Source organism: Schistocerca americana, chromosome 5 (assembly GCF_021461395.2).
Source record: "Schistocerca americana isolate TAMUIC-IGC-003095 chromosome 5, iqSchAmer2.1, whole genome shotgun sequence".
In the NCBI taxonomy this organism is placed as follows: domain Eukaryota; kingdom Metazoa; phylum Arthropoda; class Insecta; order Orthoptera; family Acrididae; genus Schistocerca; species Schistocerca americana.
Window position 1 is genome coordinate 627,577,343 of NC_060123.1, and position 27,741 is coordinate 627,605,083.

At 43.4% G+C, this 27,741-nt stretch overlaps 1 protein-coding gene across 1 annotated transcript; it reads right to left on the reverse strand.

The window, feature by feature from the left end:
• Positions 1 to 3,433: 3,433 nt before the first annotated feature.
• On the reverse strand, positions 3,434 to 27,741 carry LOC124616595 (lysozyme-like). The gene is made up of 4 exons (XM_047144916.1): positions 27,609 to 27,741; positions 13,841 to 13,932; positions 13,670 to 13,733; positions 3,434 to 3,567 (listed from the first exon to the last, which is right to left on the reverse strand). The coding sequence occupies exons 1-4, from the start codon at positions 27,739 to 27,741 to the stop codon at positions 3,434 to 3,436; spliced, it is 423 nt and encodes a 140-aa protein (XP_047000872.1).

Below are 27,741 nucleotides of genomic sequence, written 5' to 3' on the forward strand. Positions count from 1 at the left end.
ATCCAACGGAACCCGAAACCCAGCCAACCTAGGGCGCAAGTCGCGGAATCTGCAGCCTGCACGGTCGGAGAACCGTCTGAGCCTCTAATTCAGATCCACCACTCCGCTCAGTACCAGAGGGCCGCAATCGGTCCTGTTGACTATGCTGCAAATGATGAGCTCTGCTTTTATCTCGCAAACAAGAAAAAAATAGCTCTGAGCAAAATGGTTCAAATGGCTCTGAGCACTATGGGACTTAACTTCTGAGGTCATCAGTCCCCTAGAACTTAGAACTACTTAAACCTAACTAACCTAAGGACATCACACACATCTATGTGCCCGAGGCAGGATTCGAACGTGCGACCATAGCGGTCGCGCGGTTCCAGACTATCGCAAACAAGATTGGCAGCCTTTGCCACTCCTGTTAGCCTTCCGAACCAAAGCGACACACACCATTGGTACCGCAATGAGCCACTACCTGCAGTTGGCTTCACCCTGTGCTATTCATGGCATCCGGAAGGACCCGTTACACGTCTGGAATGACTCCACCCGTTATGCACACGGAGTGCACAATGGCTTTCTTCCCCTTCTTGGCAGCCATGTCCCTAAGGAACCCCATAACGCGTCTAACATTGGAGCTCCCAATTACCAATAATCCCACCTTCTGTGACTGGCCGGATTTTGAAGGCTGAGAAGTTTCCTTTGAAACAAGATAGGCGACTGCGTCTGGCTGAGCACCAATGTCAGCCACAGAGAGGACCTAGAACCTGTTTTTTTATATTAAATTAGAGACAGCAAATCAGTAAAAAGATATGCAGACATGTTTTATGGAAAACCACCTTACGTACTGTATTTAGTTCTTTATCTTCACTGTCATCCACAAAACATTGAATCAATTCTATTTATTTTTTTCTGTCTGTGAAGTTTAACTCGTAATACTTTCCCATGCTTTATGTTTAGCGTTTCTAGTTCTGTACTCAGCATTTCCGTTATTGTAAATAGATGGATTTTTCCCCACAAGACCAGCAAAATAGTAAATAGATGGATTTTTCTCCACAAGACCAACAAAAGCCGGCCGGAGTGGCCGAGCGGTTCTAGGCGCTACAGTCTGGAACCGCGCGACTACTACGGTCGCAGGTACGAATCCTGCCTCGGGCATGGATGTGTGTGATGTCCTTAGGTTACTTAGGTTTAAGTAGTTCTAAGTTCTAGGGGACTGATGACCTCAGATGTTAAGACCCAAAGTGCTCAGAGCCATTTGAACCATTGGAACCAACAAAAATTAAATTTGAACTTAGGATCACGTCTAATATTCCTGGGTACAGATACAATCGTACAACAGAAACAAAAACGTTCGTAAAATGTCACTACGCATATATCTCAGGCGTGGAGTGTCCCTCATTCATGTGGCTGTGGCGTGATGTCCCATAAGACTCACTGGCACTTAGGTCGCGTCAGTCAGTTAGGCGCTGCCCCATTAGACTGTGTGTATTCCAAAGCCAGATCAATGTCGCATGCTCCCATCACTGTTGCAGTCATGCTCTCTAACGTCAAGCAATAAAAGGAACCCATACGCATCTAAAAACAGATAACAAGACTGTTGACAGTAATTATAAAATGTTTTATCCTCAATACATCGAAAAAAGTATCAGTATATCGACTAAAAAGATATCGAATACTACCAGTTTTACAGGGGTATATTTAAGTATTGGTTTATTGTTAGATATTCTATACATCAACAAGCTAGCGAACAAGAATTGAAAGGGAAACGATGCACGTTCACGTTTGGCGATAGCCACTTTGCTAACAATGGTAACTGCAAGTAAGTGGCACAATAAAAGATGTCCGATGGGACCTTCGTTCGGTTTCGTCACATATTAGATTTGTCTGGAACACTTCACGTCGAATTCCCTGTTTTTTTTCATTTTTGCAAACGCCAGCGACCTAGCAGTCGCGTCCGTAGCTCGTGGTCGTGCGGTAGTGTTCTCGCTTCCCACGCCCGGGTTCCCGGGTTCGATTCCCGGCGGGGTCAGGGATTTTCTCTGCCTCGTGAAGACTGGGTGTTGTGTGATGTCCTTAGATTAGTTAGGTTTAAGTAGTTCTAAGTTCTAGGGGACTGAAGACCATAGATGTTAAGTCCCATAGTGCTCAGAGCCTAGCAGTCGTAGTGTCAAAATTGCGTGGTGAAGTTAAACGTTGCAGTTTCTGTTGGTAGCGCCGATTACGTCACCATTTCCCCTCACAAGTCTCCGCCCACTGCAAAAACGAATCTTGTCATTTAAATTTTTGTTCACTAGTTTCAGCAACAGTTTTTGAAGGATGCCGTGCCGATGTGAAGAAATAGCACACTAGTTGCGTTAACAATTGTTTTATAACGCAACTGATGTTCTGTTTCTCAACATCGGATATCTTGTTGTTCTACTCACACCGCCACCCCTACCCCCCCCCCCCCCCCCCCAGTCCAATTGGACTTCTCTTCTAAGTGCCTTCTATACTTGCTTCGCACAGTCAAAGAGAAAAGACTGGACGTGATGAAGCTCAAAAAGTAGTAAGACTCATTCACACAGTGAAAGTAAAATGATGTTCTTCTACAATTTCAAACGAACAACTTCAAATACTTATAGAAAATTGCGAAAAAATATTATAAAATAATATCGACATTCGCTATTACCATCTCGACATCGATATATCGATATTTTATCAACAGCCCTAACAGAAATATACGCTTCCATCCATTACCTGATAAATTACACTACTTGGTGTCTTATAATGTGTCCTACTGAACAGACAACACTGTACGATTAGTACTTTTGCTACAAATTAAAGTTATGTGACAATACGGAATTTATAAGCCAACACTCAAGTTTCCCTTCAAAACGGAAAGAACCGAAAACGAAAAATTGGAAAAGATGGTAGCGCACTGTTGGCGAGAAACAGGTTGTCCTAGATTCGAGTCCCGCTCCGGCACACAATATTAAATCGTCGATAAACATTAACCGTACTGTACACAGTGTATAGAGTAAAATATTGTATCGCCCTTCAACATTTCGTATGTTAAGTTCTAAATTTACTGTACCTGGGTACGTGAAATCGAACCCGTGGTCAATAGCGACAGTAGTCTGCGACATTAAACATTAGCTCACTTTGTATCTTAGGAAATCTATCATACTAAAAGATTGGCGGTTGTCATAAATAAGGAACGGATAAATAATTTATAAACAAATAAAAATATTCACACTGTGATAGTATATATTTGGCAGTTAACACGCAGTGCGGACAACAGAAGAATGGATTTGGTAGATAACTTTGTTCAGGTAGAACATAAGATATATTTCGCAGCTAACATTCTGTAGGGACAAAACACTGAAGCACAGAATCTTTGACACAGCAGTGCAGGGTTTCAGATAGATTCTGATGAAAACATGGCGCGTTCGGCACGCAGTGGAGTGCGGAATCAGCAGCGCGAGATGTTGGGCAGCGGCTTTCCGTCGCAGTTTCTCCTCCAGCCGCTCCAGCCACGAAAGCCGTGCTGCTGGAAGATCTTCTTGGCACACCGCACGTCGTCCGACAGGTTGTTGTTCAGCAAGTCTGCACAAACCAACCACCAACTTCAGTTCATCAGGATGAAGCAGCTAAGATAGGCTACCACTAACATGTATCTAGTATATAAAGAAAAAACGTACTGCTAAGACAAAAAAAAGACGCACCAACAAGAAATAGTTCGAATGGGATGGACATCTGTAGATATGATGTACGAGGGTCACTCCAAAAGAAATGCACACTATTTTTGTAAAAATACAGTTTTCATTCTGCATGTGTGAAAGTTTTACAGTGTGTAGATACATCCTTCCCGCTTGTTTTCAAACTTAGTTCAACCTGTTCCCGTGAGTGGCGCCATCACAGCATGTCTTCAGGATGGCTGCTACACTCGACGTTCGTCAGAAGCAACAGGCTGTCATAGAATTCCTGTGCTGCGAAAACGAGACGGTGGGAAACATCCACAAGAGATTGAAAAAGTTGTATGGAGATGTTGCTGTCGATCGCAGTACAGTTCGTCGGTGGGCAAGCAGGTTACGTGATGAAAGCGGGCACGGCAATATCGAGGATTGTCCTCGCAGCGGCAGGCCTCGTACTGCACACACTCCAGACAATGTGCAGAGAGTTAAGGAATTGGTGACTGCTGAGAGACGCATCTCAGTGAACGAATTGTCACGCTACGTTGGGATAGGGGAAGGAAGTGTTTGCAGAATACTGAAAGTGTTGGCGTTAAAAAGGTTTGTGCCAGATGGATTCCCAGGATGTTGACATTGGCTCAGAAAGAAACAAGAAAAACGGTATGCCGCGAAGTTTTGGAACAGTACGAGAATGGTGGAGATGAATTTCTGGGAAGAATTGTGGCAGGTGATGAAACATGGCTCCATCATTTTTCACCAGAGACGAAGAGGCAATCAATGGAGTGACATCATGCAAATTCATCCAAGAAAAAGAAATTCAAAACCATACCTTCTGTTGGAAAAGTTATGGCTACGGTGTTTTTCGATTCCGAAGGACTCTTGCTTGTGCACATCATGCCAAGTGGAACCACCATAAATTCTGATGCATATGTGACGACACTGAAGAAACTTCAAACTCGACTGAGTCAAAAAACCATGGAAGCGATCACAAAACTCGGATGGACAACACTGAAACACCTGCCTCACAGTCCTGACCTAGCTCCATGTGACTATCATTTCTGTGGGAAACTCAAAGACTGTCTTCGTGCAACAAGGTTTGAAGATGATGACTCCCTTGTGCACGGTGCCAAACAGTGGCTCCAACAGGTTGGTCTAGAAATTTACTGTGCGGGTATACAGGCGCTGGTTCCAAGATGGCGTAAGGCAGTTGAAAGGTATGGAAATTATATGGAGAAATGAAAATATTGTTCCTAAAGGATGTATCCACACACTGTAAAACTTTCAAACATGTAGAATAAAAGGTGGATTTAAAAAAAAAATTGTGTGCATTTCTTTTGGAGTGACCGTCGTACATGTACAGACAAACAAATGATTACAATTTCAGAAAAATTGCATCATTTATTCATGAAAACAAGCTTCACAAATTAAGAAGTAAGTTACGCCTTGGTCCACCTCTGGCCCTTATGCAGGAAGGTATTCGGTTGGAATTGTTTGATAGAGTTGTTAGATGTCCTCCTGAGGAATTGCGTTCTGAAGTGCGGAGAGATCCGGCGCCCCTTGTGGCCAAGGCAGGGTTCGGTAAGCACGGCGACAGGCAGTAGAAACTCTCACCGTATACAGGAGGGCGGTATGTCGCTGAAATGTGAGCCCAAGATCACCTGCCGTGAAAGGTAACAAAGTACGGCATAGAATATTTCCGACGTACCACTGTGTTGTAAGGGTGCCGCGGACGACGACCAAAGGGCTCCTGCCGTGAAACGAAATGGCTCCCCAGACCATTTACTCATGGTTGTCGTGCCGTATGGCGGGCGACAGTCAATTTGGTATCCTACCGCTGTCCAGGACGTCTTCAGACACATATTCGCCCTGGAATCTCATTGGCTGGGGTAGAATTGTTTTCAGTGATTAGTCCAGCCTCGAACTTAGTCCCCATGACCAACGAAGACATACCTGTTGTCTCCCGGACAGTACTGGTCTAGCATTGTGAGGGTCCTCCGCGTTAAGAACCGACAACCAAGAGTCTGGGGTGCCATTTCATGTCATGGTAGAACCCCTTTAATGTCATCTGCGGCACCATTACAACACACCGGTGTGTGGACGATATTGTACGTCCCGTTTTGTTGCCATTCATGGCAAGCCATCATGGGTTTACTTTTCAGCAAGATAATGGCCGCCCGCCCACGATGAGAGTTTCTTCTGCTTGTCTTCATGCTTGCCTACTAAGGTCGTCGCGTCACTCCCCAATTGAGAACGTTTCGAGCATTATGGACAGGGCACTCCAACGAGCTCGGGATTTTGACGATCTAACTTGCCAATTGGACAGAATTTGGCATGATATCCCTCAGGAGGACGTCCGAGAACTCTTATCAGTCAATGTCAAGCCGAATAACAGCTTGCTTAACGACCAGAGGTGGACCAACACGTTATTGACTTGCCCAGTTTGTAAAGCTTTTTCTCTTGAATAAGTCATGCATTTTCTGAAATTGTAATTTGTTCGTCTGTACATGCAATCACCTCTACCCTTTTCCGTTCCATTCGGATAATTCCTTAGTGGTGCATCATTTTTTGTGTCTCGGAGTTTATGTCGAGCTGCAGTTTTATAAAAGGTACAGATGACATCGTGTCTTAATTTTCTGACGTAGACAAGTAATATCTGAGCTGAAATAAAATACTTGCAGTCAACGACATTCCTCAGAATTCAGGTGTTCGAAATACTTGAAGCGCCAGAGAAACTGTTATAGGTATGTGTAATCAAATACAGAGACATCGAATTAGGCAGAAGACGGCGCTGCGGTCGGCAGCGCCGTTATAAAACAACAAGCGTCTGGCGCAGTTATTAGATCGGTTACTGCTGCTGCAATGGCAGGCTATCAAGATTTAAGTGAATTTCAACGCGGTGTTGCAGTTGGTGCACGAGCGATGGGACACAGCATCTCCGAGGGAGCGATGAAGTGGGGTTTTTCCCGTACGACCATTTCACGATGTACCGTGAATATCAGGAATCCGGCAAAACATCAAAGCTCCGACATCGCTACGGCCGGAAAAGATCCTTCAGGAACGAGACCAACGACGACTGAAAAGAAACATTCTGCGTGGTAGAAGTGCCACCCTTCCCCCAAATTGCTGCAGATTTCAGTGCTGGACCGTCAACAAGTGTCAACTTACGAACCATTCAACAAAACATCATCGATATGGGCTTTCGGAGCCGAAGGCCTACTCGTGTATCCTTGATGACTGCACGACACAAAGCTTTACGCCTCGCCTGTGCCCGTCAACACCGACGTTGGACTGTTGATGACTGGAAAGAAACATGTTGCCTGGTCGGACGAGTCACGTTTCAAATTGTATCGAGCGGATGGACTTGTAGGGGTATGGAGACAACCTCCTGAATCCATGGACCCTGCATATCAGCAGGGGACTGTTCGAGCTGGTGGAGGCTCTGTAATGGTGTGGGCGTGTACAGTTGGAGTGAAACCTGATACTTCTAGATACGACTCTACAGGTGACGTACGTAAGCATCCTGTCTGACAACGTGCATCCATTCGTATCTATTGTACGTTCCGACGGACTTTGACAATTCTAGCAGGACAATGCGTCACCTCACACGTCCATAATTGTTGCATAGTGCCTCAAGGAACACTCTTTAGACTTTAAACACTTCCACTGGCCACCAAACTCAATACACGTGCACGTCATTGAGCAAATCTCTGATGTCTTGCAACGTGCTGTTCACAAGAGATCTCCACCCCTTCCTACTCTTACGAATTTGTGGACAGCCCTGCAGGATTCATGGTGTCAGTTCCCTCCATCACTACTTCAGACACTAGTTGGGTCCATGCCGCGTCGTGTTGCGGTACTTCTGCTTGCCCGCGGGGGCCCTACCAGTTTCTTTGGCTCTTCAGTGTATATGAGTCAGAGGAAATGTCCTCAGACTTTAAGAAGAATGTAAGAAATCCTATTCCGTAGAAGGAAGTTGCTGGCAGGTAAGAACATAACAGAACCATCATGATCGCGAAACACTGACCGAAATTACTTACTGAAGAAGGGAAATACTAGCAGAAGTCGACATCAGCGAAGATCGGTTTGGGTTCTGAAGAAATGTTGGAACACGCGAGGCACTTGTTGTAGAAGATGGACTGAAGGAAAGGAAACCTACACGGATAGCATTTGTAGGTTTAGAGAAAGCTTTAGAAAGTGGTAACTCGAATACACTCTTTGAAATTATGAAGTTAGTGGTGATGAAACATTGAGAGCGGAAATTTCTCTAAAAGTTATAGAGAAGTCAGACTGCAGTCGTAAGAGTAGAAGGATATGAAAGGGAAGCGGTAATTGAGAAGGGAGTAATGCCGAGGTTGCAGCCTATTCACAATTTCACAGTCGTATAGCATCTCCCTGGTGTTATACAATGCGTACTTTCTCGCGGCGCAAATAAAACCGAGAGAAGGTCTCGAAGAGCACGAAGAAGGAATAAAAACTTTGAAGTTTTCCGATGACTTTGTATTTCTGTAACAGACGGCAATGGACTTGGAAGAGGAGTTGAATGGAATGTATGGAATATTGAAAATTGTGTGGTTCAAATGGCTCTAAGCACTATGGGACTTAACATCTGAGGTCATCAGTCCCCTAGACTTAGAACTACCTAAACCTAACTAGCCTAAGGACATCACACACATCCATGCCCGAGGCAGGATTCGAACCTGCGACCGAAGCAGCAGCGCGGATCCAGACTGAAGCGCCTAGAAAACTGTGTGTAACATTGCCATAAACAAAAGTAAAATAGCTTTAAAAGACGGAAGTCGAATTAAATCAGTTCATACTAAGGAAATTAGATTTGGAAATGAGACGCTAAAAGTATTAGGTATGTTTTGCTATTTGAGCAGCAAAAAGTAGAGAGGCTGTAAAATGTTGACTCGCGATAGCTAGAAAACCGTACCTGAGTAAAAGATATTTGTTAACATCGATTGCAAATTTATAAACAGTTCAGACAAGAAGAGAGCAGAAACTTTTGAAATGTGGTGTTACAAAAGATAGTTGAAGATCAGACGCATATATAGAATGACTAGCGAAGAGGAACTTAGTCGAATTGAGGAACAAAGAAACTGATGACAACATCTTGACTTACAGAAGGGATCGGTTGACAGAACACATCCTGAGGCATCAAGGAATCGTCAGTTTCGTAACGGCAGGAAGAATGTGGAGGGAAATTGTAGAGAGAGGCCATGGGCCTACTACCGTAAGCAGATTGGAATGGATGTAGATTGCAGTAGTTATGCAGATATGAAGAGGGTTGCAAAGGATAGATTATCGTGCAGACCTCCGTCAAACCAATGATCGGATTGAAGACAAGTATCTCAGGTATGGTTCATATGTTTATTAATATTGCTTTCCTATTAAATGCTCAAATTGTTGGCCTTGATCAAAGATGCAAGCTATAAGCCAGTTCCAGGCAGACAAATAACGATGAATTACTGCAGCAAAGGCCCTTATATTAGGATTCCAAGTCTTCAAGAGTCGTTGGTGTTTCTGTGTACATTTCCATTTTCTTGATTTTTTTTTTTTTTTTGTAATAGTGTTTGAAAATACAGATAGCGAGGTAAGCAAATGCAATGAGTTTCTTTAATGTCTTAACAATTTCATCAACATAACTACGTAACAGTTGGGCAATGCATTGGCGGAGCTGTCACTTGCACTCAGGTGATTCATCTGAAAAGATTTCCGACGCGATTATAGCAGCACGACAGAAATTAAGACATTCTGAACGTAGAATGGTAGTTGGAGCTAGACGCCTGAGACATTCTACTTCACAAATCGTTAAGGAATATCCACAGTGTCAAGAGAGTACCGAGAATACCAAATTTCAGGCATTACCTCACACCACGGACAACCGAGTGGCACCGGGCGACCGCTACGGTCGCAGGTTCGAATCCTGTCTCGGGCATATTTGCAGTTGTATACCTCTAACACATATACACTCTCAGACAACAAAAGCGATGCACCACGAAGGTCTTATCCAAGTGGGACGCAAATCTGTAGATGAGATGTGCGTGTACCAGCGTGTATACGCTCCGGGAAATCCGGGAAAAAATTGGGAATTTTTTCATGCGGGCGAAAACCGGGGAAATCCCGGGAATTATTAAGAATTCCGGGAATTTTTCATTGTTTTAGTTTTCAGTTAAATTTTTGTAGTTTTTACTGGTAAGAGCTGATACTCTAACAAAGAATTTTACTTTAGCCTGTTACTGCAATATAATACTGCAGCAAAAAATAAAAAAATAAACGAGGAAAAAAAATAAATAAAACTTAGGTTGTAAAGGAAATGCGCCATTTACAGCAACAAAACACAGCGCTCACACAAGCGCCTGCCAACAGCAAAATGTGTCAAAGGCTTTAGGACGATGCAATTTGCAATACTTCTTAACAACAAACTGCTTCCGATAGGCGTGACGTGACAATTGTTAACATTAGGTTCGTTTGAGCAGTTGTCAGCGATCTTCTGCGCATGTACGGTTAACCTGCGCATGAGCAGTCCCTTCTCCCGCGTCTGTTTACTTGAGGTGCGGCTGTCTCCAAGGTAACTTTATAGACACGAGCTGTATTAGCAGTAGCAACAAGCAGCCAGATGCTATCCGGAAGCATTTTTCTGGCGCACCAAAGCTGCCAGATTCGCGCATGCGCAGAGCAGTCTGAATTTTAGTGGGATGAGGAGTACCTCCACGTGAACCGTGTTTACGTTTAGTGATTTTGCTATTTCCTCTCGATTTAGAGCTTCCAAGAAGAAAATTGATTTCTGTGGCAGGGAGCTATAAAGGGAATTAAAATATTCACGTAATTATTGATGGCTAAAATGTGTTATTAGTTCGTTTTCTGATTTTATTTTATTTCCAGGTTTTTGGCAGTCGGGTATTAATTGCCTTGCAGAACAATGAAGTTATTTTTGTCGATTTGCTTAAAAAGCTTGGCTTTAATTAATCTTTTCCGCAGGGGCAGTCAATTTATTTGAAACACTTTGGCTAGTGTCAACTGTTATTTTGGGGACGTATGGCATTATGCCATAATAAATAACTAAACATGAGGTAATACAGAACTGGTACCCCAAGAAAATTTGCATTCCGAAAACCACACTGAAAAGTTTAGTGTAATCTTGGGACCTACTTCTTTGTGAATACACGAATGTTATCTTTAAATTGAATTATGCATTTTAATATGGTTTACGAGATTCCGATGCTCTTGTAGTATCCTCTGATGTCCTGTTTCGTTTATGACGTAATTGTAAGATCTCTTAATGCCATATACGTACGAACATGCGGGCTACCTACGTCATCATAGCTGCGCAGGCACAGTAACACCGTTTTCTGACGCTCCCTGGCAACTGCTGAAACGAATTCTAACAGGTAACGGGAAAATATTGTAATTGGTTGTTTTAAAAGCGTTACTTTCAAAGTACATTTTATTATACGCAATAAGAGTTATGTAACGTGTGGGAACGTGCTTTGAATTTCTTAATTTATAGAGCGTTTGATTTTCATTTAAAACTTAACGCCAGCCTGAGTGGCTGAGTGGTTCTAGGTGCTTCATTCTGGAACCGCGCGACCGCTATGGTCGCAGGTTCGAATCCTGCCTCGGGCATGGATGTGTGCGATGTCCTTAGGTTAGTTAGATTTAAGTACTTCTACGTTCCAGGGGACTGATGACCTCAGATGTTGAGTCCCATAGTGCTCAGAGCCATTTGAACCATAAAGCTTAACACTATGAGGGCCAGCCACTTACAATTATTTGGAACCTTGCAGACCAGACATTTACGTCACTACTTTAAATTTTACTGGCACATTTGTGTGATGTATCGAAGTGTAACACACGCAAAAAAGACAAATTTGTATGTGAAAGCTTAGCTTTCCTTGTAGCTACACTATGTACATTAATTTAAACCATAAACATTACCTATTTGTGTGTTCGCGCTGCTTAACAGTGATGTTGCTTTAGGCTGGCTGACTACATCACGTGCCCTATGGTCTGAATCACTACGTTTACATGCGACACATCTTCCGAAAGACGTAAACCGAAGTTCGGAAATCGTTTTTCGCTGCTGTAGTTACACGTTAAGGTGTGAGGTGGATTTGCTAGCCCAGTTAGCTACGGCGCCTGGAGAACAACTGTTCAGTTTCTGATTTAGTCAGCACAATCGCTATTTCTCTTCAGTTAGACGAGTTGTAAATAGTCTAACATTTCTACTTATCGTTCACTGTACAAAAAGCCACTCCGTCCATATTACCCGAAAATTTTTAAAAATAAGACGGAACCTGACAGCCCAAGCACATTTCAAAACCGGTTGCGTTTACATGGGAGCGGAAATCGACTGCGGAATTGGAAAATCGGCAACCAGAAGCGGATTTCCAGAATCGGTTTTGAAATGTTTACATAACAATCCAGGAGCGGTACTGGGAGATCTGGTTTTGGGAGCTCCATGTAAACGCGATGAATATCTGCTATCATCGGGTGGAGAGATAGCGTGACATGAGCTATGACTGACTTAGAAAAGTGCATCGCGACTTCGATTTCGATGCCTCGGAAACTAACGTTCTGTGTTTGGTGGAATTGGACTATATGCGGCATACATGTTGCTGCGTATCAAAGACCTTTCCGAAACGCATTTTTTTTCTGTTGTTCGTTTCCTAAAGTGGCGGGAGTTTCTACGCTGGTGTATAAAACGTTAACCATTCAAAGAATTGATAAGTTTTACGATCCCGAGGGAAAGTATACTGTAACTTAACACGGAAAAAGCGTATTTTCACCTGGGAGAAAGTGCATTTTTTAACCGGGAAAACCGGGAAAAACATGGGAATTTTTTTCCCTGTCGGCGTATACACCCTGCGTACAGACAAACAAAAGTTTACAGTTTAAGAAAAAAATGGATGATTTATTCAAGATAAAGAGTTTCACAAATGGGAGGTAGTCGGCCCGCCGGTGTGGCCGAGCGGTTGTAGGCGCCTCAGTCTGGAACCGCGCGACCGCTACGGTAGCAGGTTCGAATCCTGCCTCGGGCATGGATGTGTGTGATGTCCTTAGGTCAGTTAGGTTTAAGAAGTTCTAAGTTCTAGGAGACTGATGACCTCAGAAGTTAAGTCCCATAGTGCTCAGAGCCATTTTAACCATTTTTTGAGAGATAGTCAATAACTAGTTGGTCCATCCATAGCCCTTATGTAAACACTTATTCGGCTTAGCACTGATCGATGGAGTTGTTGGATGATATCCTGAGGGATAAAAAAACGTAGTTGATATCCGTTAAACCCATGGCAGCGCCATCTAGCGGGCCAACCATAGCGCCATCTGGTTTCCCCCTTCAATCTAGATAACTTTCGTTCTTTGTAGTTTTTTCATTTGACACTTATTTCGTGAGATATTTGGCCTGGTCACGATCAATGGACCACCCTGTATATACGGCCCTGGTGACTTCGTCTTTGACGGAACGTTACACTAATGCCGCCTGGGGGTGGTAATATGTTATCTAGCCGAAATATCGCGCTATATGGACAACGCCTCCTCAGAATAGAGACCGAGAGAACGACGTAATGTAGTGTGGGTTGGTGATTGGTTGGTTGTTTTGGGGAAGGAGACCAGACAGCGAGGTCATCGGTCTCATCGGATTAGGGAAGGACGGGGAAGGAAGTCGGCCGTGCCCTTTGAAAGGAACCATCCCGGCATTTGCCTGGAGCGATTTAGGGAAATCACGGAAAACCTAAATCAGGATGGCCGGACGCGGGATTGAACCGTCGTCCTCCCGAATGCGAGTCCAGTGTCTAACCACTGCGCCACCTCGCTCGGTCGTGGGTTGGTGATATTAGAAAAAGTGCCGGAGCAAAATGGATACTTGCCGCTGAAGGCTTTAGTCCTTAAGCTGGCAGTGGAAGACAAACAGATGACGATATTTTTGGAGCCTACCACCATGCAGTGATTTATGAAATGGACGCCAATTATATTGCTGTTTTTGCGCGCTATGTCAAACACATGTTGTTTCTTACCTTCACATTTAACACGGCATTCACCACCCACCCTGCCGACGCCACACCAGTGCTTGCTGCTGATCTGTGGAACAAAAGAAGTCAACAATAAAACAGATACCGTACTGACAACTAGAAGTAAAAGACAAGTGGGCGAATAGAATTTCCACATGGACACAGTTGTCAGCTCACCTGGAACAAGCCGTAGCTGTTGCTGCCGTCATTGTTGCGGGGTCCCTTCCTGTCAGTTCTGCCTCCGCTCGCAGACTCCACAAGGCATACCCCTGCACACAAGATAAAGCTTGAACCCGTTACTTGTCGGGGACAAACGGATGATCGACCTAGTCTGTAATATTAGTATACACCTTACGTAATTTGGAAATACAGCGTACATAAGTCAGTCTCAACTGTTGCTTCACTGGCAGATCTAACGAAGGTGCTGCACGGGAATAAAGAATTACTGAATGATTCTTGAGGCTTTTCTGGTTTGTCGTTGCAACTACAAAAATGCGTGATTTTTTCATCAGACGCGTTTCGGTTTATTGAGGCAAAGCACCATGAGTGGCCTGTAATAAAGTTATTTACATTTTAATTTGTTTTTAGATCGAAAAACAGTTCGTTAAGAAAAGGTAGATTTGCACTTACGGTGATTTTTCGGTTGATTTCTCGCTTACATCGGGAAATGCTCGCTTACATCGGGAAATGCGGTCTGCTAGCACATGGATGTTTTTCAGTTTTTGACACTGATAATTTTCGTCCAACTTTTAGATGTTCTGCAGCACTATGCATTCTCACACCACACTTTTATGCACACCAGTGTATTCTGTTTCTTTTTGTACTTCAAGTATGTGTTGTTGTTTGTGTGTTGTAGTGTTGCTATCATAACCTTTCCGCTACTTAGTCTCTGTTCTTCAACATTTTTTTAAAAATTAGATTGTTGTATGTGTGTAATTCTATTTAATTATGATTCTGTGTATTCATGAACTGTGTAAGAGTAGAGAAGCATTAGCGATCTAGAGATTTTTTTTCTTTTTTAATTTTTAAAATTTATTTGTTGTTTTAGGGGAGAGGGAAACTATAATGGGTGGACATAAGTATATAGCACTGTGATGGAGTGTGAGTTACAGGAGAAGGTGAGGAACGAGAAATGAAATGAAACTGAGAGTCTGGGGAGTGGGGTGGGGGTTGGAGGGGTTGAAGGGTGGAAAAGGCTCTTTTCTTCTTCATGTAATTTCATAAATTATTCTATATAGAGTACAGTACTACACAAAGACATAAATACTGTACACAAAAACATAAAAGTTGACACTAGAAGAAGAACAAGAATACACACTTTTTAGATGTAACCATAGGAAATGACAATAATAAACACACATTTGACATATACAGAAAACCCACAACAAGTGACATTTTCTTAAATGCAATTTGAAACCACCCACAGAACCATAAACAAGCAGCAATTAGATACATGTTAAACAGGCTGAACAGGATCCCCCAAAGCAACTCTAATTACCAGAAAGAGTTAGCCAATATAAAATAAATAGCATTAGAAAGTGAACACAGAGAAACAATGGTAGACAAAGTTAACCAAAAATTAAAGAGACAAATACTGAAAAAACTAATCAAACCATACTAACTCGTACAACTTGTATTACAACAAAAATATGGCATACAATGAAGTACCACAACAAATTCACTCATAAAATAGGAACCATATTCAAAAAAACAAGGCAGAAACATTGCTTACAAAACAAACAGTTCCAGACAAAAGCACATCCCAAAAGTAAAATCAAAACCAGACTGTTACCAACTGTGTGGTATCTATCAGCTCAGTTGCCGAGATTGTGAGAAGATATACACTGGAATGACTGGTAGAACATCTAACACAAGATATAAAGAACACATCAGAGCATTGAAATATGGTGCAAATCATTCAATATTTTCGGATCATCTAAAAGAAGAACACCATAGACCACGGAGTATTGAAAACGATATGAAGATCATAAAAATCAGTAAAGACAGACACCTCCTCTCATTGCAAGAAATTTTCTACATACAAAAAGCATTAACACAAAATAAACAGTTGCTCAATGACCATATAAATATTGTAAACCAGACTCTATATAGAATTACATAAAGAAGAAAAGAGCCTTTTCCATCCTCCAATCCCTCCCACAACCCCCCCTCCCCCAAGACTTTCAGTTTCATACTGCTATATACTCATGTCCACTCGTCATAGTTTCCCCCTCCCCTAAAAAAATTAAAAACAAAAAGTTCTACATCGCTATTGCTTCTCTACTCTTACACAGCACATAAATACACAGAAACACAATTAAATTGAATTACACACATACAACAACCTAATTTTTTTAAAAAAATGTTATATGTCAAAGACAAAGTATCAGAAAGGTTATGTTGGCAACACTTCAAAACACAAACAACAACACATACTTGAAGTACAAAAAGAAACAGAATACAGTGGTGTGCATAAAAGTAGGTGTGAGAAATGCATAGTGCTGCAGAACATCTAAAAATTAGACGAAAATTATCAGTGTCAAAAACTGAAAAACATCCATGTGCTAGCAGACCGCATTTCCCGATGTAAGCGAGAAATCAGCCGAAAAATCACCGTAAGTACAAATTAACCTATTCTTAACGAACTGTTTTTTTTATCTAAAAAGCAAATCAAAATTTAAATAACTTAATTACAGACCACTGATGATGCTTTACCTCAGTAAAGCGAAACATGTCTAGTGAAAAAATCACAAATTTTTGTAGTTGCAACGACAAACCAAAATTACCCTCAAAAATTATAGTGCAACTACGTACACTATGTCCACACAAATGAAGAATTTGCTGAATGATGTTACTGTGAAAGTTGTAACGAACAATTTTTGTTTAGGTATTGTTTCTGTGATGCATAATTAGCGTTTGTTTTATTCGTAGCTCTATTACTGGTGGATATTGTAGTTTCTGCAAAGCTAGGTGTGCTTTCGATGAGGAATTTAATATTTTCCCATTATCCGCAACTTCCGTTTTTCTCTTTCACGTCCATCCTCACTCTTTACTGATAACATTATACAGCGTATCCCAGTAATGTCGTGACAAATTTCGAGCGTTTGTAGAGAGTGTGTTAAGGAACAACTCTAGGTTAGGAATCCGTATCCGGAAACTTCATGCTACCATGCTACAGAGCGTCGTTGTAGGCTCCAGCGCCTGCTACTTGGCCACCCCTTCGGCAGCAAACGTAAATTTGTACGCTGACGGGGGACGTAGCCTGTGTCCGAAACCGTCATCCGCCGAGGCAGCAGAGCATAGCATTCGTAGGAGACGACGCCTCCTACGAAGCGGCTAGTTCCACCTTCTCCACTAGCGACAGCGGTATCACTGAATAGCTGAATAACAAACAAAATTGCTAGATGTTCCGTCTACGGTCCACCAGCGTGCAAAGCAATGTTTGCTACGGAGGGGTGGCCTAGTTGGCAGGCGCTCGTACCTATAACTTCGACGCCCTGTAGCGTGGTTGCATGACGTTTCGGATACGGGTTCCTATCCTTGATTTGTTCACTACACCCTTTATAACCCCCCAAAGTTTGTCAAAATACTTCAGAGACGCTCTGCGTATAATTGTTTCATTTACTATATTGCATCTACAGGGCTATTACAAATGAATGAAGCGATTTCATAAATTCACTGTAGCTCCATTCATTGACATATGGTCACGACACACTACAGATACGTAGAAAAACTCATATAGTTTTGTTCGGCTGAAAAAAATGGCGACAGGAGCCGAGAAAGCGTATGTTGTGCTTGAAATGCACTCACATCAGTCAGTCATAACAGTGCAACGACACTTCAGGACGAAGTTCAACAAAGATCCACGAACTGCTAACTCCATTCGGCGATGGTATGCGCAGTTAAAAGCTTCTGGATGCCTCTGTAAGGGGAAATCAACGGGTCGGCCTGCAGTGAGCGAAGAAACGGAACGCGTGCGGGCAAGTTTCACGCATAGTGATGTGAAAGATTCAGTGTTTAAACCTCCTCTACCAAAAAACGTGCCAGAACTGCGAGCTTGCATCAACAATGCTTTCGAACTCATTGATGGGGACATGCTGCGCCGAGTGTGGGAGGAACTTGATTATCGGCTTGATGTCTGCCGAATCACTAAAGGGGCACATATCGAACATTTGTGAATGCCTAAAAAAACTTTTTGAGTTTTTGTATGTGTGTGCAAAGCTTGTGAAAATATCTCAAATAATAAAGTTATTGTAGAGCTGTGAAATCGCTTCAATCATTTGTAATAACCCTGTACATTATTCATGGTTGTTTGAATAGTTGGAACAAATGCTAAATGAGGACTCAAACTCCGATTCGTCTTTTGGTTTAGTACTGCACATTCGTGTTTCTAGAAGTGGAAACGAATTACCAACACGGTTCTAGGTGCGCAGTCCGGAACTGCTCGACTGCTACGGTCGCAGGTTAGAATCCTGCCTCGGGCATGGATGTGTGTGACGTCTTTAGGTTAGTTAGGTTTAAGTAGTTCTAAGCTCTAGGGGACTGATGACCTCAGATGTTAAGTCCCATAGTGCTCAGAGCCATTTGAACCATATGAAAGGGCACCTGTTCCATCTCAGTGGTCGTCCAGTTACAGTATTAGCGTGCAAATTCCAGCCTTCGTCGCTGATGAACAACAGTCAGCATGGGTGCTTGAATCAGCCGCCTGCTTTGGAGGCTCGTCCCCAGCAACATTCACTGAGCAGGCGTTGAAGAGACACTGTTGGTAGCCCCTTGGTTCATCTTGGTGGTCAGTTGCTCACAGCTGCACGTCTTTTCACCTGTATACACGTCGACAACCATTGTTCACTCCGTCATCTACGGCCCTTGCTGCACCACTGTTGCCTCGGCGCTTGTTTAGGATAGCGCCATTCTGTCATGCATGGAATATTTTAACCATGGTGGCACACGAGCATTTTACAGATTTATCCCTTTCGAGAAAGTGGTTCCATCCTTGGTTCGAAAGCCAATGATTATGCCCTTTTGGACGTCAGATAAATCACTCAAATTTCACATGACGACAACGACTGTATGGTGTCCTGCAAACTCTCCCCCCTCCCCCTCCCCACGGATAAGCCTTATATACCCACCGCTGCTAGTGCTGCCACCTGTTGCACGTTGACGTCGAACATGGGCGGTGGTCACATTACCGTGACTGGACCTTGTACAATCACGCCGCTCTTTCTACGTTCCAATGAACTTCGCTGAAACGTCAAAAGTTAATGTGGAGCTATTAGGCAGTTTCTTGAAAACATCTGAACGTCCGAAAATTACATCTAAATGTCAAAGTTTGCGACAAATCTTTCTGTAAAAGTAGTCTGATAGAAAAAGCTTTATTTAACAGGAGGGATGATAGCACTCAGACTTAAAACTTAAAAAAAAAGATTTATTTTATCAAAAATGTGGTAGTTATTGCTTGATAAATATACAGTATCACCTCACTTTTTTCGCCAGTTCCTGAGTTACCACAGACTCTTCTCTAAGTGTCCTTGCACGGTGGCAAGTTTCATCACAGTCAATCAACTCAGTGGTAATAAATAAGCGGTTTACCAAATACGCGGACTTGTCAGATATGTTTAATTAGTTACGATCGCCATCAAAGTAGTATCCATTTGAGTTCTCACAAATGTATATTCGTTCCTTTCGCGAAACAAAAACATTCTCCGCAGGCTCAGCTTTTCTGCCAATCCTTACAGCACGTTTGTAGTAAGCTGCTGCTCGACTCCTACTAAGCTGATCGATATTCACGACTTCTGTCACAATGTCAAGGCACCAGAAAAGGTTAGAAACTGTGGTTAAAACTGAGGGTGAAACGACACCAGATGCAAAGATTTACTAATGACATTGCCAACCTCAGTGGAAGTGAAGAGGAATTGCAGCACATGTCGAATGAAATGAACAGTTTACTGAGCACAGAATACGCACTGAGAATAAACTAGAAAAAAGTCCAAATATTGGGAGGGAAACATAAATGAGATTAACTATGAACATTATATCACAACTAGAGACAACGCAGTGCACGAAGTGAAGAAATTATTCTGCTTCGGAAGCAAAATAATACGTGACGGGCGAAGCAATGAGGACGTAGCTTATACATTAGCACAAGCAAAGAGAGCATTTCTCGTCAAAAGAAATGTAGTAGTATCAAACACGGGGCTTATTTAAGTACAGTGTTGTATAGAAGCAAATCGTGGGCAGTGGGAAAACGAGGAAAGAACAAAATCGCAGAGTTACAGGCCTGCTGTTACACAAGGAAGCGGACGTTGAGCCAATTGCGGGGGGCTTCATGAAACCAGACAGAAGATTGATATGATGATAAAAAGCCGACTGAAAAAATCTGGAAAACTGACCCTCATTAAAAAGAAACATCCAATAGTTATTGCCGGCCGGTGTGGCCGTGCGGTTAAAGGCGCTTCAGTCTGGAACCGCGTGACCGCTACGGTCGCAGGTTCGAATCCTGCCTCGGGCATGGATGTGTGTGATGTCCTTAGGTTAGTTAGGTTTAATTAGTTCTAAGTTCTAGGCGACTGATGACCTCAGAAGTTGAGTCGCATAGTGCTCAGAGCCATTTGAACCATTTTTCCAATAGTTATTCGTTAATCTAAACAGTCTGTGTCTTCATATTGTTGCCAGTAAAAATATCTTTGTGTAGACGTCATAATCGAAGTGGTTTCGTTGTTCGAATTTCGATTCACTGATCCTCTTCTTTATATGGTCACATATTACAGTTTACGCTTGAAAAACTGATTCTTATTAAGAAGATACGACCAACACTCAGTTATCCGAAGAGTCTCCCTAAGTTATCCGAAGAGTCCCGTTTTTTTCTGTGTCTACATAGAGTTATCGAATAAACTTAGTGTAGGCGACTCATAAAAGTGATTTCGTTGTTCGATTTCCGTCCCATTCATCCTACTCTTTATATGGCCAATCGTAGCCTTATTTAAAAACCAACCTATCGAACAACAGTTTCCCTATACCATCATCATGTCAATCATATTTCCATTTACTGTGTCCACAGAAAGTAGCTGAATTTTCGAGCATGCGTTAAAAGTAAAAAATCATTTATATTTGATACGGAAGATTAAATTTTGGAAAGCCATAATGGCAGCTCTCTTTCACCGAGGTGCGTAATATACTCCCCCAGAAACAAAGCTTCGTTAGCGCCTAGTCGTTAATGACCGAGTCAAACACAGAGTGGGACGCTGGCTACAGTGCGTCTCGGCAGTTACGATCGTGATCTACAGCCATAGTCCATGACTCGAAGCGCCATTGTTCAAAACTATAATATTTAAAGAAGCACAGAGGGAAAGTCTTCCGCTTGCTGGTAGTCTCTGGTACAATTATATAAGCCCCAGTTTCTCTGGTATCAGGTGCGCGAGCTTTCTGACCTGAGCAGTAAGCTACATTTCATAAGAAGAACAGAATGTTATCACACAACAGTACGCCAAACGCAATTACGAGAGAGGAAGAACGATCATATATGAGCTGTAATCTATGATCACTTACCGAAGGGTCGACTGAAGGGTCGACGAAGAAACGAGAAACTTGGTAGTTGTGCCTTGTAATAATAACGAAACCAGTACAATTACCACAGTGGTCGCATTGTGGAGTGTTGGCTATAGAAGACGTATCATAATTAATAGCGAAAACGAACACGGTGAAACTATACAGTAATAGGAACAATATCGTTCTGGTGAACAACGGCCCGCAATTTAAGCGTTTACAAGGTAATTTCGAATGTAGTTAAGAGCCACCACCGACTTCAGTATGAAATGTTGTGCTAGTCAGTACAATTGTATTTGAAATGTAAACTTCCAACTGGGCGCAGATTTCATCCAAGTCTAATGGTTAAGGGATGTGGTGGATGGACGAGGAGCCATCGTGACATTTTGCTGCTGATGTAAAACAACATTTAACGTAACAATATGGTGCAGAATGGATAGGTCTAGCAGTGCCTGTACGTTGGCCTCCAAGGTCATCTGACCCCAATATCTGGATTTTTATCTTTGGGATCATGTCGAAAGTGAAATGTACAGTGCTCCTGGTGATACTGCAGCAGCGAACTGTACAGTGTTGTCAATGTTTTCAAGATTATCCGGGAATGTTTGAAAGAAACCCTAACTCACAGCAGACCGAGTGCAGTATTGCAGCCAGTTGCGAGGGCTACACGTGGAACAGCCCCTTTAGCAGGTACTAGTGTAACTTGCTGAAGCAGTATTGTATTTTTGTTAAAATGGTAGAGGTAGTGGGTGAAATTTGAGCCCAATCGATAAATTTATATTTCTGATATATTTGTACTAACAATGTTTCAAAGTGAAGTCTGTGGCAGCTCCTAACATAACAGTCACGTCTGTTTCGCAAATGGTCGTTTGACGACCTACCTTTACTCGGAACATTTTGGCTTCTATTATCGTGTATTTTCACTAGTGTGAGGTATCGCTATTAATTGTGATACACTATATTTCACGTGCATCAGTCGAGGTCGAGTAGGTGGAACTGTTGAATATTTTGCAGGATGACACAATAATGGAACACGAACACTAAATAAAACCTGAAGCACTTTTCTTTCGGTGTCACTAGAGGAGAAAACCTGTATATCTGTTTGGCTGCGTCTATACTCTGAAAACCAGTATGAAGTGCTTCGCAAAGGGCACTTCACACAGTTCCTTATCACGGCTTCTTTCCGTTTCATCGGCGTATGGAGAATGGGAAGAAAGATTGCTTAAACTCTGCTGTGCGCACTGTAATAAGTGTAACCTTGTCTCCTCGGACACTGTATAAGTGATACGTTGGAGGTTCCAGGTCGGTCTTCCCATTTTCTACGTTCACCTCCCCCACGGATCAAACAAACGAGTGACAAATTAAAACTATGTGCCGGAACGAAACTCGAACTCGGGACCTTTGCATTTCGCGGGCAAGTGCTCTACCAGCTGAGGTAGCCAATAGACCAATTGCCCGCGAAAGGCAAAGGTCCCGAGTTCGAGTTTCGGTCCGGCACACAGTTTTAATCTGGCAGGAGGTTTCCTATCACAGCACACTCCGCTGCAGAGAGAAAATCTCATTTTGGAAACCTGCAACAATTCGTATTGTATTTCTTTGTGTCCGTTAAGTATTCAAGTTCTATTTAGTACTGGTCCCACACATTTTAGCAATATTCTAGGATGCGTCGCACGCGTGTTTGTAGGCGAAATGGCACCTGAGTCACGTATGACTGAGCCAATGTGATTATTCCATTACATATCTCTACAAGTTTCTACACCCAAGAATTTGTTTGAGTTGATTGATTCTAATTGTGACTAAATGGATTTGTAATCACGCGATACGAAGTTTTTTTTCGTTTTGTGAAGCACAAACGGTCCTTCTTTGCAGATAAGAGCATCATCTATATCTGCATAATACAGACTTCGCACTTCCATTGTACACTCCTGGAAATGGAAAGAAGAACACATTGACACCGGTGTGTCAGACCCACCATACTTGCTCCGGACACTGCGAGAGGGCTGTACAAGCAATGATCACACGCACGGCACAGCGGACACACCAGGAACCGCGGTGTTGGCCGTCGAATGGCGCTAGCTGCGCAGCATTTGTGCACCGCCGCCGTCAGTGTCAGCCAGTTTGCCGTGGCATACGGAGCTCCATCGCAGTCTTTAACACTGGTAGCATGCCGCGACAGCGTGGACGTGAACCGTATGTGCAGTTGACGGACTTTGAGCGAGGGCGTATAGTGGGCATGCGGGAGGCCGGGTGGACGTACCGCCGAATTGCTCAACACGTGGGGCGTGAGGTCTCCACAGTACATCGATGTTGTCGCCAGTGGTCGGCGGAAGGTGCACGTGCCCGTCGACCTGGGACCGGACCGCAGCGACGCACGGATGCACGCCAAGACCGTAGGATCCTACGCAGTGCCGTAGGAGACCGCACCGCCACTTCCCAGCAAATTAGGGACACTGTTGCTCCTGGGGTAGCGGCGAGGACCATTCGCAACCGTCTCCATGAAGCTGGGCTACGGTCCCGCACACCGTTAGGCCGTCTTCCGCTCACGCCCCAACATCGTGCAGCCCGCCTCCAGTGGTGTCGCGACAGGCGTGAATGGAGGGACGAATGGAGACGTGTCGTCTTCAGCGATGAGAGTCGCTTCTGCCTTGGTGCCAATGATGGTCGTATGCGTGTTTGGCGCCGTGCAGGTGAGCGCCACAATCAGGACTGCATACGACCGAGGCACACAGGGCCAACACCCGGCATCATGGTGTGGGGAGCGATCTCCTACACTGGCCGTACACCACTGGTGATCGTCGAGGGGACACTGAATAGTGCACGGTACATCCAAACCGTCATCGAACCCATCGTTCTACCATTCCTAGACCGGCAAGGGAACTTGCTGTTCCAACAGGACAATGCACGTCCGCATGTATCCCGTGCCACCCAACGTGCTCTAGAAGGTGTAAGTCAACTACCCTGGCCAGCAAGATCTCCGGATCTGTCCCCCATTGAGCATGTTTGGGACTGGATGAAGCGTCGTCTCACGCGGTCTGCACGTCCAGCACGAACGCTGGTCCAGCTGAGGCGCCAGGTGGAAATGGCATGGCAAGCCGTTCCACAGGACTACATCCAGCATCTCTACGATCGTCTCCATGGGAGAAAACAGCCTGCATTGCTGCGAAAGGTGGATATACACTGTACTAGTGCCGACATTGTGCATGCTCTGTTGCCTGTGTCTATGTGCCTGTGGTTCTGTCAGTGTGATCATGTGATGTATCTGACCCCAGGAATGTGTCAATAAAGTTTCCCCTTCCTGGGACAATGAATTCACGGTGTTCTTATTTCAATTTCCGGGAGTGTATTTTCCGTTCTTATGAGAGATATACAGGGTGTATCAAAAAGAATCATCCGCTTTAGAACGTTTATATTTCAGAAACTAACAAACATATACGATGATGTTTGTTTGTTGGTGAACGGGAAACTCAAAAAGCTTTTTTTTTTCGTACCTTTTCATAGGTGTTCAGTATGCCCCTCTTGAGATGCAAGGCATATTTCAATGCGGTATTCAAATTATTCCCACACTGCAGCGAGCGTCTCTTGAGTTACAGCTTCCATAGCTGCTGTTATGTGACATCTCAGTTCATTCATTGTTGTTTGTAACGGAGGCACGTAGAGTCTTTTGTAAACCCATAAAAGGAATAATCACACACAGTCAGGTTCGGTAACACTGGAGGCCAGTAATGTAAGGCTGAATCATTTGGACGAGTGCGACAGATCCATCGTTCAGTAATCCTTTGATTTAAAAATTCCCGTACTTCCAGATGACAGTGAGGGAGCGCCCCATCCTGCTGGTAAAGAAGTCGTTCGAATCAGCCCGGAGATTTACCTTTACACAAACAACCAGTTTCTCGGAATTTTTGATGCTATACTCTAATGCTTTGTGCTGTTGGAGGATCCACACCATACCCAAACCCAGTACAATAGTGACGCTGTGATACGCACTGCGCAAATCGTAGAACAAAAAACGCTTTCTATTGTCCCGACACCATCTTCACTAGAACTGAAGTGGTCGCACATGGCTGCTACCTAGCGGGAACAATGTAAAACTCGAGAGTTTGCTCTTTCCAGCATTACGTTGTTTTCTTACATGTCTCAAGTAATATAATAGTTTTTTTTAATCAGATGATTCTTTTTGATACATCCTGTACGTTGGCGGCAGTGGGATTGCTCCACAGTATGCCGCAAATGCGTCTTCTCTAAACTTTCTGAATATTGTATCGCAAAAAGGACGCTTTCTTCCCTACAAGGATTCCCATTCGAGCTGATCGAACATTTCATGATACTCTCGTCTTGACTGATCATACCCCTGATATATGTAGCAGCACGCTTCTAAATTTCTTCGATGTCGTCCTTTAATCCGATCTTGCGGGGATACCAAGCACTCGAGCAGTTGTCAAGAATGTATCGCGTAGCTGTTCTGTAAGCGGTCTCCTAAAACATGAGCTACAATTTTCTAGAATTCTCCCAGTAAACCGAAATCGACCGTTTGTCTTCCCTAAAACCGCCCTTGTATGAAAACCCCTGAGGTTAGTGTTAATATTGTATGCCAGGTCATTAATACACAACACGAACACCAATGCTGACAACACATTTATCTGGGGCACACCTGGAGTTACTCGTACATTTATCGACGAGTCTCCATTCAAGATAACTCGCTGCGTTCTACCACGAAATTCGCAACCCAGTCACAAATTTCGCTTGGTATATAAAACCCAAAGCGGAGCGTGTAACAGGATAAGGTAAGTAAAACTGCAGACGTAGAGCCCATGTGAAGCCATTATTTCGTCAGCATGTAAGGTGTCAGGCAAATCCAACACCTTCCATGAAAACCCTGACATGATAAGCAAATCCGGCAGTATGTCACATAGCTCCGAATAAATCCTGACATTAAATTAACCAAAGTAATACGATCAACGAGTGGACAAATGGAATACCACAGAGTAACACAAGAACGCCTAAATGCATGTCATACCTTCGCACCGTGAAACAGACGCAGTTGCGAGGGGAGAAACAAGAACAGAAGCCGAGAGCAGAACCGTGTTAAGCTAGAAGGCCCTACGATAAGGGACGAACACCCACGTTGCCAGCCAATCCCCAAGACCACCCCCAGCCCATGTTAAAAGATAGAGCCCTCCAGAAGAACAGTATAGATCTTACGATAACACTAAAAGGGCCACACCAGCTGCAAGTTTTAGCGGGAGACTTTTTCGCGTCTCTGTTACGTTGCAAACGTTAAAAACATTGCCCCACCACGAAAAGTATAACGTTTCTCATTGGATAGACAGAATTTTTGTAGGCGGAGCTTAAGGTTAACATTGAGACCCTGATTGGTCAGTTGAAAACACAACCAGATAGCTTTTTTTTAAACCAACTTCGGTAAATTGTAGTAAGGAGAAGTTAGGGGAGAGTTGCTTCCGAGACGGCGAGGTGTGGAGCTGCGCCGGCCGCCGCCCCCTGACGCTGCCTAGACACCGACAAGGTAATGAACGCACGCAGTGCCGCATTTTTGAGTTCATAAGGCTTCACTCAGAATTGCAGAAGTCCCATCTATTACATCCCCTTTTTACGTAATACTAGTACGATCGTCAATTAAATCTCATGATGTTCACATTTGCTACTTGAAGTAAAAATCTGAAACGCAATGATTTTTCTGTTATATAATTATCGAGAAGCCACATCAGCCACCGTAATTTACGACAAGTTAGATAAGTAATTAAAGATAATTGAGGGTCACTGTAGACCATTTTGATAGTTTTCTCTTTTATGAAACTTAACTTAAACCTAGATTATAGATGTGATATGGCATAGGTCATCCTTCGATCAATTGTAGAACTTGGAAACCCATTCAGGGAATATTCGTTCACATTTTTGTTAAACGCAGTTGGTTTTTACCATCCTGTATTAAAACATTTCCTTTTATCAATAGTGCAATTTATAAACAATGTTTTGTGAGTAGAATAAAATTTCCAATGGTAAACTTAACTGCTTTTTCGACGTTATTTTACCAGCTAACTAAAAATAGGAATGCCTTGAACCCCTTCCACTAAATTTAGTTAGTATTAAGATTCTTCTACAGGGAGTGCAGTGGAGCTGATGCAGAAATCATTAAGTATTTGATTATATCATCGCTAATCTCACTGAACTCTTCTGAACTCTACATGTCATGTGTGGTCTGGCGTCTCCTTACCAGCAACAGGTCCCAGGTTCAAACTAGTCAATTCCCTAAAAAACACGCTCAGAGCGTCGTTGCGCGAAAGTGGTAGAGTGACACGACTTAGAACAAACAGACACCACGCAGAATGTTAGAAGCATGTTGGGTTACTGATGAGAAGGCAAGCCGCTGCACAGTTTTAGTTGGACTCACAGTTTCTGAGGTCGCTGTTGATCCCGTTCCTCTTCAGCTCAGTGACGATCTCGCAGCGCTCCAGCTGCCTGGCGTCGCTAGTGCCCAGAATGAGCACCAGGGCGATACCCAGGAGGATGGTCACCGAAGGCAT

What these genes read in the sequence shown, in the direction of transcription:
- LOC124616595 (XM_047144916.1), bottom strand. Translation starts at nt 27,741, where the DNA reads ATGCCTTCGGTGACCATCCTCCTGGGTATCGCCCTGGTGCTCATTCTG. An exon ending in ACAGCTACGGCTTGTTCCAG is followed by an intron (nt 13,734 to 13,840) that starts GTGAGCTGACAA and finishes TTTGTTCCACAG; the next exon opens with ATCAGCAGCAAGCACTGGTG. An exon ending in ATGCCGTGTTAAATGTGAAG is followed by an intron (nt 3,568 to 13,669) that starts GTAAGAAACAAC and finishes TGGTTTGTGCAG; the next exon opens with ACTTGCTGAACAACAACCTG.